The following is a 20,587-nucleotide window of genomic DNA, read 5'->3' on the forward strand; positions in this document are numbered from 1 at the left end:
CTCCCGAAAACTAAAACACTAAAATGTACGAACAAAATATTATCATTGCTCATCAAAGCGCAATGATAATTCAAAATTGCACAATCATATCTCAATAAAATACTTTATTTGAGAACTAAAATGGATACATTTTACTTGGGAATGTTTGGTATCAAGCCTACTGCAAGGCCCAGACATGCTACCTAAGTATGAATAAATCAAAATGGTGAACAGCTGCACAGATAAAACTTCATGAGCTGCAAGCCTACGTGAACTGTCCATGGCAATCGATAAAACTTTACCGATTTCAGCCGAAACCAGGTTGGACAACTTGGCCCATGTCCTTCAAGAAAACATCAGCAAGCATGCGTTACTTCGACTTGCAAAAGTCCATGCATCATCTGTAAATCATGCCTCACACAAGGATGGGGGGATGCTGTCTGCCAAAACAAATGGCTGACAAATAAATCAACTACGTCCAGACAACACCATTTGGATGCGCATATATTACCAGTGAAATTACATTAGGTGGAGACAGCATATGCCAAATGTTGTTCTCTACCATCCATTTCAACTCAATGAAGTACATATTTTTGTCATGGACTTTGAAGGACTGAAAAATCGGCACCAATTGGTAGATGATCGCTAGGATGGTGGTGATTGGGCAGTCCACCAATGACATCAGCAGATTCAGGCCCAGGCACTTCTAGCAGGCTCACTGCTCTCAGGCGGCTACCTGACAAAAAAATATAATCCAGTGTTCCCGTAAAGTCAGGGGTACAGTTTGTGAATGTTGGCTCCCCTCCATGTGCCGCGTAAAGACTACGCAATTGGATAGGTGCAACTTCTGAAGCTGATACAAGGTACCGATAGACCTGAAGGGAAGCGTGAAACATGTGATTTTATAGATATTTGAAACACAAAAGATCATCGATTATATGAATACCACTATAGAAATAAACTACTAACAGTTGATACTGTGATTCATCCACCAAACATACAATGACATGTTTCTGAAAAGCAGGTACTAACACATATCTAATTTATTCATCATAGTAGACTGGCAACAGTAAAAGCACATATGAAATATGTGAACATGGCTTCATAGGGTTTTCGTCATTCACAAACCCTTTTTACTATTGGCAATCCCGTTATTATTGACAGTCCCTTAAAAAAATATATATACTATTTTACTATTTACAACCCCATTTTTACTAATCCAACCTTTTTTTCTTTCCCCACAACCATTTATTTCATTTGCTCGCTGTCAATGCCACTCGCTACCGACGCTGCTCGCCACCCCCTCCAACCCCTCTTTGCTCGCTGCTAATGTCGTCGATGCCCCCCCGATGCTTGCCGTAGGTGTAGTCAGAAGCGGCACCACTTGTTGTCTCTCCGCTAGTTGTCGACATTGCTTGCCGCCCCCTCCAACGTCACTCTCCGATGACCCGGCGCCTCTCCACTTGCTGTCAATGCCCCCTCCAGTGTCTACATCCATAGATCCCTCAACTTTTCTATGAACACTGTGATCCTCCGCTGTGCCGGCCGCCTGCTCTTCTCCTTCGTCTCCTCTGCAGCCCCTTCCAAAGAAGCCTCCAACGTTGCGGGGGTGTCTAGGTAGTCAGACTCCGACGACCACCCAAACAATTAGGCCCACCAACTGTTGCTGCTTCCGCCAACAGCCCTCATGAGGGTCGTCCACCCCCATGGCCAGCCCCCGTGCTAACTCGGATCAGTGTCGGCCAGATCGAACAGGAAGAAGAAGGCATTTATGTCCATAAATATCCATTTGCATAGGGATATTTTAGGAACATTAAAAATTTTTAAAAGGATTGTAAATAGTAAAAAGGGGGTTGCGAATAGAAATCTCTTTCATCAAATATTAAATTCCAAGTTTTTGAGAGGTGGGAAGAATGTTTGTAAACCTATTATCATAGTGCCTTGAGGCCTCCACTTCCAGAAAAATTGAGAAACTGCATCTGTGGTTATCAAAATCTGCAGACACAAAGTTTAAATGCTACCAAAACTTTGTACAAAACATTATGTTTTCATCGTCATCATCATTGTTGTCATTGTCATAGTTCCGCAATGTTTGTATAATATGAATTAAGAAGGTTGTTAGAGTACATCACTCCATCTAAAGCCTGTCTATCTTTCCCCTGGTTTATTCTTCTTAGTTCTTTGGCTTCATACGCTCTTTTTTAGGGCAATCTCTACAATATTAATCAGATCCACAGAAGTCTGTGTTTTCATTGTTGACCAGTGTCCCAGTGTTCTTCTTTCTTCACTTTTTCTTCCCCATACTTCCACTTCGTTTTTGCATAAATCTTGTGTTATTTCTTATAGATCAATGTCCTTTCATGATCCACTTTTCTTCCCCTCAGAAACTTTCTATGACCAAAATTAAATGATCTTTTCGGGAAAAAGGTTAATTATTATTCAATTTAGTATCAGGAAGGTTCTTCTTGCGTGACTAATTAGACAAACACTAAGCTAACACCTTGGTAAAGTATTGAAAGACATTAAAAGGTCACAATCCAATGACAACTTGAGGCAAACAAAAAAAAGCAACCAGATCATAAGACCATTGTAAGATAGTAGATAGGCCACCTAACAAAAAAGAACCGTTGTTAATCTAGCTATATTTTTGTTGGCTACAACATATTTAAGTTGGAAGAGTGTGACGGCAAAATAAGTATCAATGATGTTGAATCTGATAATCCTGCCTGACAAATTGAACTTAGAAAACCAAGTTTGAAGTTTGAATACAGCAATCCTGCTAGAGGAGCTGTAGTTTAGTAAATGAAAAACGAAAGCTAATATTTAGTCCTGGTTTTCCTTTTTATATTAGTGAGCTTTCTTTGAAGCAAAAGGCCAAGGCCCATAGAATCTCTATTTCAGTGTGTAATCGGCTTAGATCTCCTAAATATTATGCATCTGGATATCAGTCAACTGTAAGATATGATTCATATAAAATTAGAATTTTTATTCCAAAATTGGACAGAATTGCTGCTGTACTTGTCCAGCACTCCTCGCTTCTCTATTTCCATCTATTTTTCTAAAAAACCAACATATCCTTGTTAGCATAGAGGGATGAGGAAAGAAAAACATACAATAAGAATTGTCATTTTCTGGTTTTACTTGACTTGCAAATATCAGTCAATGTGGATCGACGAGAACTTCAAAAAGTGAAATGAGCAGAAGCATAATAACCAAAAATACACTGAAACTAATCAGCTTAATTCACAAGTTGTTATGATCAATGGTAGCCTGATAAAATAAAGAACTCACGGAACCCATCTACATATTACAATTTTAATGGAAAACCTTTTCTCATAGTTCTAAATCATCGTTTTGCAGATTAAGCAAATACAATAGCAAGGCAAAACAGAGAGACTATAACTAAATTATACCGCAGAGACTCTTACCAGACTTCACTATCAGGATGGGAAAGTAGTTACATTAAGCTATATAGTCTAAACAAGAAATAAAAGGTAATGCAAACTAACCTCGTCTCCAGGAGTAGAATTAAAATCACCTGCAACAAGCACTGAAGGTATACAAGTGAACTTATTTGAAACAAGTTCTTTAAACTGCGAAAGCCGGGATAGAAGGTACTTCACTTGTGCAAGCTTTATATCAGCCCAATTTGGATCCCTGCAAAACCAGGACTTGAACATGTTAATCGAAATTCCGAGTACGATAAAACAAATTCAAGCAAGTGGTTCTTACTTTCCAGAAAATAATGACAACAATAAAAAAGTTCTTACTTTTCAGAAAATAATTACAACAAAAAAATGTACAAAAATTTGTCCAAAATAGAATTTCTACATCAAAAGTCAAAAAATCAGACAAACAAGATGAGGTACTGGTAAGAATCATAAGACAGCCCATAATTTCATGAACAACTGGCGATAAAAGTAAAGTTTGTTCACCAATAAATGTGAGTATTTGCCACAACAATAATGTGATTTGATGAATCATTTAGCTGAAATGCTGCTAGTAAACCCACACAGTCACGTTTTAATCTCACATGTGGATCGTCAGATTGGTGCTTCCTTGATAACTCTGAAAACAATTACAACAAAATTAGGCCGTCACGTAATTAAGTCCGAAAGGGATTTAATACCCATGAGAGATTTTATGTTGAACTAGTCAGTCAAATAAGCTAGCATAACAAATCAAGAGCATAAATATAAGATGAAAAACAGATCAATGAATGACAAATTAGCAAAGTTTACAAGCTAGTAGCAAATGAACAATCATCTAGTACCAGAATCTCAATCATGCTCATTTGTATGAGAGCTCGTTTAAGTGAAAGACTATAACATAGTTACAACTCACTGCACAACAGAGAATCACTAGATCTTAGAGCAATCGATACTTCTCTACAAGTGACGAGATGCATCAACTTTGAAATGGTTTGCTCTAGCCAATTCTGCCTCAAGTTCATAGCAAACCAAGAATACAATGAAAACAAGTTAACAATTACGATCCAAGAAGCTATATGAACAAGAATGCTAATGATGAAGTTAGTCAATGAGTGTGAGTGCCAGAAGAGGAAAAAGACCAAATAAACAATCTTGTACTCACGGTTGGCTGCGTATTGTAAATGTAAATGATGACATGAAGAGGTCTCTTTGCAAACTAGGGGCTATCTAAAGGACAAAGTCAACAGCCCAGTCCCGGTCTTAGAATTAGAAGACTCGAGGACCAAATACTTTAAAGGTGCTTCTAGTTCTCAGATGTGCTTCTGGATTCTAAAGCCTGACAAGCAAAAAAAAAAGAGTGCCAACATGATAGGCACGATGCGTAGCTAAAGAATGCCAGTCACTGGTTGACTACAAATACCAGGTAATGCCCCAAGCAAGGCACACAGGGCAGCATAATTGGACACTGAAATGCAATCTAACAAGAATTGTTGTTTAGTGTACTACGTACCACATTGGTGGTTCATTTCATGTACTTGTACTGTATTGGGTGTTGAATGAAACTGATGTTCCAAGTTCCAACCATGACAAACAGCACAAATCTCCTACCAACTGGTATTTAAGCCAATCATATTAACAAGGGTCCAGTGGCACACCCACAGCATGACAGTACATCTACAGGTACTCGGATGGACCGACACAGAAACTCATGCAATCTAGTACAGACACTTCCATGGTCATTGCATGAAGTTTCATAGGAGCTCAATATTCATAAATTTTCTATTATGATTATACTCAATCATGCAGATTCCAAAATTTCAAAGAATTAAAGACAATACGTATATATATGTGTAATCTCTGTGTGTGTGAGAATGAGTCCATGTTCATAAAAAAGAACGCAAAGAGATAACAGCATGAGATAAATTTAATGCAACAGTTTTTAAAACAAACTAAAGCTTCAAATCAATTAAAATGACTTTAAAGAATCAGAGAACCTTCTATTGGTGCATCCCTAGTTTCAAGATCCAATACTTTGTTGTTGCCTATCTCATTTAGGGCACTCGCACAATTAACAAGATCGTTATAATCAATTTCCTCCATTTGGAGCAACTGTGCACTGCAAAAAAAGCAAATGGTTGCACTAGTTCAGACCATAATATAGGATAAAAGAATAGGAGTTTAAGAAGAAAGAGGTGTCATTAATTTTACATAGGCTAAATGAATTATTCCTCCAACCAGTTAGGAAACCAAATAAAAAGCTGCACCAGCAAAAAAATTTCTCCAGTATTTATATAACCATAGAGGAGTTTTAGACTACTTATTTCCTCATTCCTGTCACCATCTACAAGAATTCTTGTATTACATTTTCTTGCTTTCTTTTCAATATGAATCGTGTGTAACACACTGCCAAAAAGAGTACTGACCTTCATTAAACCATCAAGTTTAAAAATAAAAAAATTATGCTAATTTCCAAGTACTGCTTGCTGATAACTTCTATTTAACCTTTCGAATGGTATAGCCTTCCTGCAAATTCCTAAATGCACTCAGATAGAAGCACTACATTCTAATATTACTAATTATATAGAGAGTTGCATAAACAATGTAGCTGATTTGATATACACACATATCTTTGAAAGTACAGTTTAATTATGAAATATGTTTCTCATAGTTTTCAAATAAACATATTGACTCGCGTGATATGTGCATTATAAGTGCATTGGACTCCATATATCCATCACATAAGAGCATGTTACATGATATACTAACATGTTAATCAAGTAAAATAAGAAGTACCTTTCCTTTAACAAAAAAAACTATCAACAAGCAATATTTGCAATCCTCTTTACAAGTCATACTAATCTAGAGTCCGAAAATTTTATAAAATTTTCATCGAGAAAAACTATAAAAAACAACAATGAACTGAACCAATAAAGGTATAAATCATAGATGTACATAAATTAGTTTGAAGACAGGAAAACAAGCTGGCTATTGTAGTTACTGAATCTCAAACAACTAAAGGGAAAACAATCCTCTATCTGGGTCATTATCTTTCATGGTATGCAAAAAATTGTGGAGATGACATTACTAGTGTTAAGGATTACAAAACTGACACATGCTGAGTTCTGATAAGCCAGCAGATTGATATGGTACACAAATATGGACCATAAAATCAAAGGACCAGCATAAATGGCCACCCGAATGAAGAGAGAGAAAAGAAAAAAGAATAATAAGGTAGGAAAAACAAACATGATGAATAAAGGGAGAATATATTTTCTTATTCATCCTTTTCTTGCAGTGGGCAGAGTCCTCATCAATGATGGATTGAAGACTCAATTTTTAAGCACTAATATGCTAGAATACCATTTCATAATAAGTCATGAGCGCGTTAATTCAATAAATGAACTGGTTTGATGCAAAAAGAAAAACAAAAGAAAATTTTCAGGGTCTCAAAGTGGTATACCTGGTCCAGATCCCAATTGTGGGTGGACCAAGATGTAAAGTCTTGTTCACCTGATATTCCTGATATAGGAATTCATTACTATGCAACGAACTTTAGAAAATTGGACATCCGAACAAACAATTATATCCAGAAAGTAAATTGATGTTCTTTGGTGCAACTATTATTTCAAACTTTTATATTCCAGATTTAAGTTGAGTTTTTATCCTTGATAGTAAAATTTGAAGCAAAATTACTCATAGCAGAAAGAACATGCCAGTTGAAACTAAAGAAGTCTAAATTCTAAACTGCCTTACTTTTAGTTTCAACACACACAATAATTTTGAGAAGCAAAGAATCTAACCCTTGAATTCTTACAAAAGGAAACAAGTAAATATATCAGAAACACCACTTCCACGTCTTCAGAACATGAGGTAGGAAAGATCTATGCACAACACAGTAAAAGAGTTGTCAATACCTGCTAGGTTTGTAAAAGATCCCGCAACCATCACGTTTCTGTCCACTTCTTTTAATATAAAGGCTTAAATATCCAAGGTTCTCCATGTTACTTTTGTAAAAGGTACTGTACTCATCCAACTCCTACGAGCACAAACAATGTCATGAATTAGCAAAAAATAAGTATCTAAGCTGTGCTCGAAGGATGAGACTCTTAAAATTATCATGTCAGAAGAAAATATTGAATGAGCCAGAATATATTTATAAAGAATTTTTCTGCATTTGGCAGTTGCACAAGGAAAACTCCGCTCTGAATTTGCAAGTTTTATAAGCAAAAAACATTTAGAACACACCTAACCCAGCATGCCAAGGAAATATTGCCCGCCCATCACCATTATTTGTGGACTTCAAGAATTTCAATGTATTACATCTAACATTTAATAGATGATTAAAAACTCCTTTAGTTACCCAATCTAAACTTGGCCTCAACTAATCGAAACTGTAACTCACCATCCACAATCTTAAAAGCCATATAGATGGTACACATTCATCTGAACCATAGGTAGCCAGAGCTAGACATTTATGTCATTTTTTGGATTGGTTTCCAGTCTCCTACCAGATGGTGATGTCTCACATTTGAAATTGACATTGATTCTGATTGTTCTGCACTTGTTTATGCCCATTTCATGAGTTTCAAGAAATAGGTCCATTTCATCGTTCTAAAAGGCTAAAAGCCACCTGTGCAAAGATTATGACATTACAACCAGATACTAAACTTTTACTTGTTTTTTGGATAAGCTTCAGTTCTCTCAATCCAACAGTCGTGCCCTAGTATAAAATGATCATATTAATTTCAGTACAGTTTAATGCTTTCTTCAAGTGCCTAAAGCAATCATTTATCATTTCTACATTCTACTGACAAGGTTTATTGAGATTAGTACATTATAAACACCGGTTGGTTGTCATGACATGTATGCTTAACCATGATCCACAACATATAAAATGACAGAAATAAAAAAATAAAAAACAAGTCTTACGAAAAATGTACAACATATAACCGGTTGGTTGTCATGACATGAATGCTGTAGACTTCAATAGACAAAGGACAATATTAGAAAATAATAAATATAATAAAAAATGATATTTACATACAGATTGTGATAACAAAATGAAGTCACACAATGAACAAAAAATTTCTCAGCAAAATCACAATTGATGATCTAAATAAATTTGCTAAAAACATTGCAGTTAATGCAACAAGAAATTTCACCAGTTGGTGTAGGGACTATCATCTGCCATTAGAGTTTCAGAGAAAATACAGCAAAATAGTCCAAAAACACATCAGGCAAGGGAGCTAGAAGATTATGGGATAGAGAAAATCTGATAGATGATGATGGAGATATCAAGGTCACTGGCCTCAAGAAAATCCAAGTTTACATTGATATTTAGATAACTGGACTGAACATATAACCAAAAACAGACAAGTTCCAAGGTTTAGAGATACAACAGGGACCAAACAGAAGGCTGAACCATGATGACATAATAAATAACAAGTATCAATGGATATAGAAAAGTAATACTAATTGAACAATAAACAAAACTATGAAACAGTTTTACATCACTAATTAAACAATTAAAAGATGGATCTATCAGGCATTTTTCACGCTACATTTTTTCCAACCTGAAGCACTTGGCTACATTTTTTTCCAACCTGAAGCACTTGGCTACATTTTCCATACATGAAATGGTAAGTTAGCTAAGAAGAGAAGGGCATATATAAGGTTCCCTTGCTTGCAAGCCTCTGAGATGTAGAAGGCAATAGTAGTCCGGGCGAGTACAGATCATGGAAGGTGTTTTGGTGGCTTGGAGAGACGAGTCACGTAACAAGTGGAGTGTCACACGAGTGAATGTGATGATGATGGTGTTGCTGAACAGACAAATTCATCTGTGGCAATGTCTTGTTCAAAGTTCTGTTGACAAAGGAACAATAACACATTGAACTCACAGCTAGCACACATTCAGATAGAGAGACGGATAGAGGAAGAGACTAATATGGAGGAGAGAGAGCAAGAGAAATACCAAAATTGGCTAGTTTCCAATGGAGCTCTGGTCACAGGTTGTTGTCCCTTAGTTAACATCAAAGATAAACATGCCAACAAGCAACCATAAGTCATAAATGAAGTTGGTCTTTTTTTAAGATAAATGATGTCAACAAGTGATCCTCAAGTCATATGTAAAATACAAATTTTGTTGATAAAATCAAACTCCAAACAAAAAATCAATTGATTTAACCTAAAATTAACCTTAACATCCACCGACAACTCAAACTAGCTATTCCAATTTTACAGTGAAAGATAAAAAAAATCTAAATGCCATGTTATAAGACTTGATCTAATCCTAGTTACGCTCAGAAAGATTCAAGCTCAAACTCATAATTCACTCAGATATGTCGACGCTCTAACCAGAATCCATGGTGGTGGGTGAAAGGGGGGGGAATTTACTACATGCATATAAAACCAGACAATAATTCATGACTCGACTAACATTATATCCAATGGTTCTCTAGAAGAACCCAAATCTTCAATGTGCAAACCACCTTGATTACCATGCAGGTGGATACCCACAATTGTTTCTGGGACACAAATCAGTTCAGAAAGAAATGACCACCAATGCACACAAACAAAAACAAAGTAAAATGGCATGGACTATAATCAAGGGGTCGGCTAAGTCAGGAAGCACAAATAAGGTCAAATGCCATGGGAAAACAATGGAGCAATAGTTCCACCATGAAGCTCCAGACATTTTGGTACTGAACTCCTCGAAGTTAAATGGAATACTTCAACATCTCTTTCAAATCATCTAAATAATGATAATATCTTGATGACATGCTGCAGAGCTGAAGGTCAGAAAATCACTTCAGAGTCCTTCAATGATTCTAGCAGGATATTGTTTTGCAACACACAGTAGTAAATAAAGTGGGATCCCTGAATGTAGTGGCTGGTGAAACAATGATTAAAAAACAGAATCTGGTAATCAATTAAAAGAAAGCACAACAAGATACATCAATGCTACCTTAGTTATTTGTTAGAGAACAATATAAAAGGCATGAATAGATTCAAACCTGTATACAAAGAAAATCAGCATCAAAGTTCTTGAAATCCATTAGAATAGCTTGTGAACGAGCTTTCCACCTACAACATTATGTACTTGTTACACAATCATCGGTGAGAAATAGGGTACAATACAACAATTAGTAATAATTACCACCCTCAGCTTCCTATTTAATACAGAACCATGTCGAAAACCAATATCATATGATAGAGATATGTATGCATAGAGATATGTATGCAAACTCACATATGAGCTAAAACAGTGTTAAGACGTATGCATGAAAAGAAGGGTGTCTCCTGTTAAATAGTGTAAAGAGTTTCTCCATAATGATAAATTGTATTATATGTTCTCTTTATCAGAACAAAGAACAGGATGTACCGACACATGGCACATGTATATATGTATATCAAGGTTTTGAAAATTGATACCAAAAACCATATCGAAATCTTAATAACTGGTATATAACAGTCAGTAAGGCACTGTAGACATCGTTAAACCAATAAAAAATTACTAATATTTTGGTTAATATGCATTGACTGGTACAATCAGTACATTAGTCTAGCAGTATATGGTTGGACCAATATAGTACACACATTACAACATGATATATGAAACCATGTATCTTTAATTAAAGCATGAAGAACAGACTCAATAGTATCAATCTTCTAAAGAAAATTAAAGTAGGAATTATATACACAATATCAATTTAATTACTTCAACTTCAGCATGAATTGTTAATTATTATTAACTAACCAAGTATGAGTTATGACACCATTTTGATGAAAGCACACAAAAAATAGACACGAACCAAGTCACATGAAGAACAACAAACGATTAATGCAAAGCACAGTAAGAATATAAGTACGTGTTTAGGAACATGTGCCATGCTGCATGGCCAGCATCGATGTAGTTGCATGACCAGAAAGTTGATTTTGTTGCTACATTATGTTTCCACGGTACCAAGACTATTTTAGTCTAATATATCAAAGTGACCAGCAACAAAATGTTGAAACAAAATTTTCTGTTCAGCAGATGGCATGGACAAATTTTCTAGATCCTAAAGGAACCTTCTAAGGAGAAACTAGCTTAACAGAAGCATGCTAAATGACATATCAGCATCATAAGTTTGACTAATGTGAAGTAGTATGGCCTGAAAAGGTTCATGATTGAGCTGTTGGCTAAACGAATAAGAAGAAGATAGCATTCTCAAGTATATTGACTGCTAGACATAAGACATATACAGTTCTTTGTGTATGGCAAAGATCACAAGGATGACAATTCTATTCATGGTTCATTCTGATTCTAGATCTATGGTTCGATACTTAATTCAACTTTTGTTTGTGCTTCAAATCAAAATCCAGTCATTTAGGGATACAGTGCGTGTTAATATGCATAACAGCGACTAGCTTCCCTATTTGTATATACCAATACTAAGTCAGTCCAGCTCCAGTATGAAACTAATTAACGTTACTCAATTAACTGTAAACAAAGAATGTTAAACTTACTTGAGACAGGAAGATGGAGAATGCTGAAAATAAGAACTCTTCACATAAACCTGCAAATCAAGATCACGAGTCCAATGCATATATAATTAGAACACCTTGAACATTAATTAGTATATCACTAATAGTCTAATACATCTATGCTAGGCATGCACTCATGGAAAAAATATAATTCTTCCAAAAAATAACACTTACATTAACAGTTTAGATGCAACAAGTAGCAGAAACATTTTAGAGAATAAGTAGAACTAGATCCATTTCTCAAATGGTTGGCCCTTTACTGCCTTGTATGGCAGTAAAACTATCTGATGGGCCATCATGGTGCAGCACCCATTACAAACTTAGAATCCTTGGTTTAGTATATTCCAGTATTTCAATGTTTTTTTATTTTATCTCAGTAGATCACAAAAGATGTTTGCGTTGTTTGTGGATGGTGACATAAAGGTTCGTGTAGTCAACTAACAAGAAGTCAATAAGGAGCTCATGCTGGCAATCTGGATACAAGAGGATGAAAGGATACAAGTCACACATTCTAACAATTTTTTTAGCATGTTATTGTTCTTAAATCCTCACAACATACCTATCACATTCGTAAGTCCCTGATCATTAAGGTTTTTAAAATTTGGAAACTAATTTTTTTAATACAAAATTAGGAAACTAAAAAAAAAATCTTTCAAAGAACACAATTTTCTCTATTTATGCTGCTATTCTAATCTGATACTTCATTTGAAAATTTTTCTAGCACATAATATATGAATGTTTGATTGGAACTAAAACTAAAAATGTGGCCTTTATGGTGTTCTACCAACACAATGTACAAAAAACAAAATACTAGACTTTCAAGGTTAAAGTGTCTAATGAAGTCCAAATAATACAAACATACAGGAAGTTGATTGCACTATGCATGTTTAACTTAATACTGCTGGAAATCAATATTTTGATGGATTTTTTCCATATGTTGCAGCCAATAGAAAACTTCAGTGAAATCTTCCTTTGAAATTTCCAGATTTTAATTTATGTATATGTCTGTACAGGCATCTGCTGCTGGCTTCCTTCAATTATTTTACTTCAGGGAAAATCAATCAGATATTTTTCTTTCACAAAGACTACATAAAATGAAAAAGAATCAACACTTACTCAATGCACTTGATAACGGGGCAATGATCCAAAAATGTACGATAAAAATTAAAAGGAAAGCAACAAACCAAAAACAAATTAAAATAGCTACTTAATCAGATAGCCACATGCTTCATCATCGTCAAACAATAAGGTAACTCACCAAATGAAGTAAAACAAGGAAAGCAACGAAACCAAAACAAATTAATAAAGGACACTTAGCCACATGTTTCATCATCATCAAATCAATAAGAGTATATTCCAACATTGAAGTAAAACAGCTCGACAATGCACAGTTAATGTACCACTGTTACATCATACCTGTGCCAGAATGTTATAGGAGATGAAGCGAAATTTAAAACCTACAAAATAAATCAAAACAGACATATTTAAAGAAGCAAAAAGTCTAGATCAGTTGAAGCAGTTGTAATAGCATTCAGGGATATAGAACAAAAATAGGGGTACTGAAGACAGAATAAATGACACAGAAACAAGAAAATAGGCAGGAACAGAATCCTCCATAAAAAAAAAAGAGCATACACAAAATAATAAAAAAATAATTAAATACGTACATCCTATTTGTCCTCATTTTGCAGACCACTAAATAACTTAAAAGCAATGTACTCTAGATTTCTAGTCATAAAGGACTATGCCAAACGAGATCAATTTCTGAATTCTAATCAACTTAAAAAATCCAATTATTCATAGGTAAAAGGTTATCCTAACCAAGGTTCGCCGTACCATACCGTACCGGCATTTCGACCTGGGCTCGATATGGTACGGTAACGGTGTACCGAGCGGTACATCAGGACGTACCGAGCAGTACACCCTGGTGTACCGAACAATTTTATACTTTTTCATACTGTAGCAGTGCTACAGTATAATACTGTAGCATTGTAGCGGTACCGAACGGTCCACATACCGGTAACTTGTCGGACCGGTACGTACCGCCCGGTATGGGCTGTACGCTTCGGTATGGCAGACCTTGATTCTAACTAGACATAACTTAAGACTGTCAATTCATCTCAAAACACTAAATTTGCCAAAACAATGCCAGTATAAAATCTAAATGTAACTTGACTACAGTGGTGGTATACAAAATATTTGGGACCTTATTGCTCATGTTGTTGATATCCAACCAAAATTTTTGATCACTTGAACACAATTTTGAGATTTCGTTCATGAATATGAGTAAAAAAATCTTTAAAATAGCTTTCAAATGAATTTAGACTCACTGGAATCTCAAATATGTACAAAAAATTAAGCCTTAAGGAAGCTACTTTGTTCATTGTAGACTAAGAGACATATCAATTGTTAAATAATGCTGTCATACTGTATATTACAAGTCAAACTTTGGCAAATATTTAAAGTTTTAACCTAAGAAATTTTAGAAATACTTAAAGGCACATCCAGATTCCTTTGCATGCTACATTAAAACATATATTTTTCAGTTAGGAACCTTGATATCTTGCATGCAGTTAAGATGCAGCAGAAGCAGCTGCAAAGAGCAAGATATGCAATACCGTACCGTACCGGTGTTTCGAGGTTGGCTCGGTATGGTACGGTACCAGCATACTGAGCGGTACACTAAGGTGTATCGAACAGTTTTATATATTTTCTTCTTTACTGTAGCACTGTAGAACTGCTACAATGTAATACTGTAGCACTGCAGTACGTTCTGTCCGATACCGGGAGGTCCGCATACCGATATACCGTCGGACCGGTATGTACCGCCCGTACCGAGCGGTACCATTCGGTACTGCATACCATGGCAAAGAGATCCCTGGATACATCATTATCATGCAACCATTTTGTGTCAATCAATTCATACAGCCACCAAATGCAAGAAATTGAACGAATATGGAGTATCATAAGAAAATGCAAGATCCAAACAGTATTATAGCATTCATGATCCATTTTCAAATGCATGCACTATGTTTTATGAAACAGTCTCTTATGGCATGAGCATATCTTGAAATCTGAATATGAAAAAGAAATGCTATGAAAGATTTAATTGACAAATACTCAGCTGCTAGCATATAACTAATTATAGGAGCACCTAAACTATCAAGTCAATTCCTAAGGTGTCAATTCCTAAGGTGTGAACGTGGGCTTTCATGGGTGCTCTAAAGCCCACTTCATCCTGATCAAGATGTGAATTTAGGCAAAAGTTGGTAGAGCATAAAGAATAAATTGGAAATTTTATATGAATCTCAAAAGGACCATTGAGCTTTGATAGCCAAACAGAGTGGATGCTACTTGAAGTTTCTTAAGAACAATACAGGAACAGATTTTTTACTGGTACAGCTATAACAAATAACAATAGCAAATCCACAGCAGGAGGTAAGGCTTGGGTCTCAAGGTTTATCAACCAGAGGAAAAATGGGAGAATACCAACCTAAAACTCTCAAGTGATGGAGGATATACATATAATCAAAAATGTTTGAAAGAGATAAAGTTCCTAGGGTAATACAATCAAATCCCAATTTCTCCATGAAAAATGTAAAAAAAGAAATACTGAGAAGAAAGGCAACAAAAAGACACCAAGTAGAGCAAAGGACAAATAATAGGCAATAATATTTTCCCACGCATACATAGCATTACATTTGAAGGTTAGCCTTGGGGCAATTGTAAAGTTGATCCTTTGTGAGCTGGGCGACCAGGGTTGAGTCATGGAAGTCTCTCTACTTGTTGAGTAATGCTATGTGAATTGATCCTTCCCAGACCTTGCATTGACAAAAGAATCGTGCACTAAGTTTGTCTCTTTTTATGTCCAGCATTATGTTTCTGAAACCATAAATGAGTTGCTTTCCTCCTTTGAAGAGCAAGTGCAAGCAAAGAGGACTTGTGTCAAATTCAGAATTTATTGGGCTAGCTTCTAGATCCTAGACATTAGGCTTCTTCAAGTGACAGGGCAAGTTCTTCAGATGTGTCTTACACAGAAGTTACTTTGGACTTCTTTACCTGGTTGCATAATTTGTCAAAGAATTAACAGTACCATTACCAAGTTTGGAAGGTAATAGAAGTATTATGCACCTAAAACTACAGGTATTAATATCATACAAAAGCAGCTTTCGCTAACAGTTTTCAACCCTCAAGGTTCTTAGGAACAAAAAGTGATTGCTAAGATAGAACTCTCAATATGGTAGAGTGTAGCATATACCATTTGAAGCATTTGCCACATCTTGAGAATCTTCCAAATGAATAAACCTTGAGCATATAGGCTTAGCCATTGCATTTATTCTCCTCTTGCTAATCCTGATGAACGGCCAAACCATCAAGCCAATGAAAAGGTAGGAATTGCTTTTTTTTCAGTTACTGCATCTAATGAATTTCTTAGGTTCTTTAGGTAGAATCATTAAGAGCTTTTTGGTTCCTCAAAGACACAAGCAGTAATTACAAAAAGGGATCAGGTAAAGGTAAAGCGCAAACCAATTACCAAGTAGAAAATTTCAATCTCTACATAAGAAAGATTTGTAGAAGGCATGGGAATCAAGCTTCAAGATGCCACAATGCTGACACACCAAACAGGAAAAATACACTTGAGCTAGAACACTATTTGATGCTTAAAATTAAAATCAACAGTAAAGCTTTTAAATGGCAGAATTGCATGGTAACAACATTGTACAAGAAAAAGTGCGTAGATATCACGGAACTTGTGGATAAACCAGTAAAGATCGAATGACCATGATACCTTAAAAATTAAAACAAGTAGGGTGGAAATTGAAAGTATTAGATCTGCGTGATAAAAACTACTTAATTCTCAAAGCACTCTAGGTGGCAATAAATCATGTTAAACTCTTATGCACCTGAAACACAGGTTTATGTAAAAACATTATGCACCTTAAACACGGGTTTTTATTGGGAGGGTATGATATATCTAAACCCCATTATCCCGACTCATCCGCGAGCAACTATCTTAATCCAAGCAAAAGGTTCCGTTTTCCTTTTACGCTCTGCCAACTATTCATGTAAAAATAAGCACCTTAGAAGAAGAAAAAGAAAGACAAGTCCGCGTAGTTTATTCGAAAAACAATGCTGGAAAGCAGAAATTAAGGAAAAGCCAAAGACTTCATCATCTGATGCATCTATTGTCATTAATATATATATATATATATATATATATATATATATATATATATATATATAAACCATTGTTAAATCGAAGATTTCAACAGCATCACGCGTATAACACACCGGAGGCTCATCATCAGATTGTACCTTCGTGAAGCGAGAAAAGAAACAATCAAATATACACTTATCAAGAAATTAAACTTTTTAAATATCTCTGAAGAAGGGAAAAGAAACACATCAAGAAACTTAAAGTCCATGATAGCTAGAAAGATTCTTCTGATCCAGATCCTACAAACACCACGGCTGATCAAAAAGCCAAGAAGGCAAAGAAAGAGGGGGGAGGGCTGAGTTGACGGGAACAAAAGGAGAAGAAGCTACCAGAGAACTACAGAGGCGGAGATGGGTGGCCTTAAGAGGAGAGGAGATACAGGAGGCATCACTTTTATTTATCCCTCACCCACACTATTTATAGATCTCCCGAGGCGAAACAAAACCTGCTATGTCGGCAGCCGTTTCTTTTGATTTGGAAGTCCAGCCGTTACAGATAGATAAAAGGAGGGATATGGACAGGTCGGCTGGGGCCTGCCGGGCCGGGTAAAAGGAAGGGCCGCAAGCAATCACATAGAACCGACCCGCCAAGGTCGGTGTCGTAATGGCAACCCAGGAGACGGGGAGCTGTGAGCAGCAAAATGACGGTGGACGTGGAAGCGGCCACAGCGTGTCGCGGAGGGAGGAGGCAGGCGGGGGGAGCAGATGGTGCTGGTAGTGCGACTTTGTTGGACAATCGAGGGAAGGGAGGGGAAGAAAAGGCGAGCGCGAACGAGGAGGCGGCGGCGGGGAGATCGCTGGGCGCTTTAGGCTGTGGGTGGGAGCGAGCATTGTGCTACGATCGAACCGTAACTCGATTGGCGAACTCCATCGGCCGTGTTCGAATCAGGTCAGGTTAACCTGACAAGTCCGGGTCATTCCCATTCTGGTAATTCCATGGTTACTATGAACGCTGTTTTGTTCGGTGAGTAACTCTGCACCCTCGGCAGATTTGGACATCTCCCATCGACCGGCCTCTGACTTAAAGCTGGTCAAACATATTACCAATGCTAATGTATTCTGTCTTTCTTGGATTATGAAGATAAATTTTAGATTAACATTCAACATGCCGTTATCTAAAACCTTAAGACACCCACTCTTCTAAGCATCAGTCGCATGCTAGAAGGGGTTTCGCTAAGCTTTTAGCCCTCATCAGGGGAGAGGGGGGGCTTCACAAAGTTGTTGGTACGAGCACTCACATTAAGATTTGGACGGACCCATGGGTTGGGTTAGTAATCTTCCATTTAGTCATTGGCCTATCTTCCCTAATATCAATGTTGTGGAACAATTTGATACCATAGTTGCTCTACTTGCTGCAGGTTGCTAGGATATACGAAAGCTCAATGATGCATGCTATCCTTTACTGAATGATCGCATCTGTCATAGGCCCCTTTGATGATACTTGGACCTAACTCTCAACCCGAGAGTATCCCTCGTTGCTAGTTGTGCATACAGATATGTCAGGGAAAGCAAACATCACGAGGATTAAACATGGATCGGTTGGAAGGCGTGGCAGCTTTCGGTTGTATCTAATGTCAAAATATATATCTAGAAACTTCTTTGGAATCGACTTCCTATCGTTGATCTCTTTGAAAACTCTTTCATGGCCAATAGAAACTATGCCTTGTTTGTCATCTTTTTAGTAATTCCTTGTCACACTTTCTCAACGAATGTAACTTCACTTTTTTCCTTTCAAGGCCTAGTTCGTGAGAGGATCTCTTTCTCCTTTCACTCGTTCGATAATCGAGGGGAGGGAACCCAACTAAGTGAGAGATATGACATTTCAAAACACAGTTGCCTCTGGATTAAGAGCTTTGTAGCCAATTGCTTTAAGTACATTTGGCTGAATCGAAATAGCTATTGTTATTGTTAGGACCAAGTCGACACTAAGAGGGGGGCAAATTAGTATTTTTGGAAAATTACGTCGATCGTAAAAATTTATACGATAAAATCGTATCATAAAAACTTTCAAACTTAAAGATGTTCGTAGGAGAGTTATGAAGATGTAAAATAGTTGCAAAGTAAATAGCAAAGAAGAGAAGACATACCAATTTTATAGTGGTTCGATCGTCGTGACCTATGTCCACTATTGATTCCTCCTCTGTTAAGGCCATCGACATCTACTAATGGTCTTTTTTTAATGGACGAAGACCAACCACCCTCTTACAACACTTTCTCTTTTTCACAGGTTTAGGAGATAATATTTACAACCCACTCACCTCTCTCTTAAACTGAAATCAATACTTAGAGTTAGAGGAGAAAAATTCTCACAAGATTACAATAGTATTTTTCCTAATTTTTATTCTTAGTTAATGTATTAACTGAGCATGGATGAGTGGGGTTTTTATATGCCCCAGATGAATTCAAATTTGGTGCCAAAATGGTCTCATCCCGGGTTTTCGGGGTACTAATAACGCTTCGTCTGATCCTTCGGCATATCGTCCTCTCCTTTAGCGTATTGCCTAAACAGCATGTTGACTCCCGCAACTTTCGATCTCCTTAGCGCAATGTCCGATCCTTCAGCCCGATGCCCGAACTCACAACACAAAGCCATTCTACCAACACATCGACCGATCCCCCGGCCCAACGTCCAATCTCTTGACATATTCAACTCTGGCCCAACATTTGATTCCTCCTACTTCAATCAATTTGCCTCTCATTGATCAAAGCTAGTCCTGCGTTATTCAAAATGCAGATTAGATCACAAACTCATCAATTGATTTCAATATCAAAATCCAAGATTCAACAATCTCCCCCTTTTTAATAATGATAATCCTTTTTAATAATGATAATCAATTGATGATAGAGTTTAAACTAAACTCCCCCCATCAATGTATCATATTGATAAAAACTTTGAATTTAGAAAATCATGACTATTTCATCATTACATGCATTATGAATATTAAAGGAACCAATTAATCACATCATCTTAAAATCATGAGTATTTCATACATAATCAAAGTACACCATGCATGATCATCATAAATTCTCCCTCTTTGTCATCAACAAAAAGGAGAAGTACAACCGATAAGTTTCAAGCTAGCAATTTAGCAAAATTTACATCACTTTAGAACATACAAGTTAATAAGTTGGCAAGTGTTATTTCTCTTTAAAATACGAAGGCTAGCAAGTTTTGCTTCTCTTAAGATGAGTAAGCTAGCACTTTTCTCTTGAGATATACAAGATAGTAATTTTATATTTCTTTGAAATATGAAACCATGCAATTTTGTTTTCCTTTGCAATGTGTAAACTAGCAATTTTTGCTTCCTTTTATAAGCTAGTAAGTTTTCTTTCCTTGAAATGTGTAAACTAGCAATTTTTGCTTCCTTTTGTGATGTGCAAGCTAGCAACACTTTCTCCCCCTTTGTTATTGTCAAAGAGAAGGAAAGAATACG

The 20,587-nt window shown here is 36.4% G+C and overlaps 1 protein-coding gene across 4 annotated transcripts; it reads right to left on the reverse strand.

Annotated features, from left to right (window-relative positions):
* Positions 1 to 456: 456 nt before the first annotated feature.
* Positions 457 to 17,978, reverse strand: LOC135586926 (carbon catabolite repressor protein 4 homolog 4-like). Of its 4 annotated transcripts, XM_065121152.1 has the most exons (11): positions 17,484 to 17,536; positions 16,471 to 16,546; positions 16,195 to 16,289; positions 13,353 to 13,393; positions 11,919 to 11,968; positions 10,424 to 10,493; positions 7,325 to 7,446; positions 5,405 to 5,526; positions 3,915 to 4,047; positions 3,489 to 3,636; positions 457 to 854 (listed from the first exon to the last, which is right to left on the reverse strand). In XM_065121152.1, exons 3-11 carry the CDS (start codon positions 16,262 to 16,264, stop codon positions 576 to 578), a joined length of 1,035 nt encoding a protein of 344 aa, XP_064977224.1. In that variant the 5' UTR covers positions 16,265 to 16,289; positions 16,471 to 16,546; positions 17,484 to 17,536; the 3' UTR covers positions 457 to 575. The 4 variants fall into 4 exon arrangements, with proteins under 4 accessions (XP_064977224.1, XP_064977223.1, XP_064977225.1 ...); XM_065121151.1 differs by lacking the exon at positions 16,471 to 16,546 and having other exon boundaries at positions 17,484 to 17,978; XM_065121153.1 differs by lacking the exons at positions 16,471 to 16,546; positions 17,484 to 17,536 and adding an exon at positions 17,600 to 17,976.
* Between the last annotated feature and the right edge of the window lie 2,609 nt (positions 17,979 to 20,587).

The sequence above is a fragment of the Musa acuminata genome, chromosome BXJ2-8 (genome assembly GCF_036884655.1).
Source record: "Musa acuminata AAA Group cultivar baxijiao chromosome BXJ2-8, Cavendish_Baxijiao_AAA, whole genome shotgun sequence".
NCBI classification, from domain to species: Eukaryota; Viridiplantae; Streptophyta; class Magnoliopsida; order Zingiberales; family Musaceae; genus Musa; species Musa acuminata.

What these genes read in the sequence shown, in the direction of transcription:
- LOC135586926 (XM_065121151.1), bottom strand. Translation starts at nt 17,542, where the DNA reads ATGCCTCCTGTATCTCCTCTCCTCTTAAGGCCACCCATCTCCGCCTCT. An exon ending in TAGGGATGCACCAATAGAAG is followed by an intron (nt 4,048 to 5,404) that starts GTTCTCTGATTC and finishes AATTGTTTTCAG; the next exon opens with AGTTATCAAGGAAGCACCAA. An exon ending in ATTCTACTCCTGGAGACGAG is followed by an intron (nt 855 to 3,488) that starts GTTAGTTTGCAT and finishes GCTTCCCTTCAG; the next exon opens with GTCTATCGGTACCTTGTATC.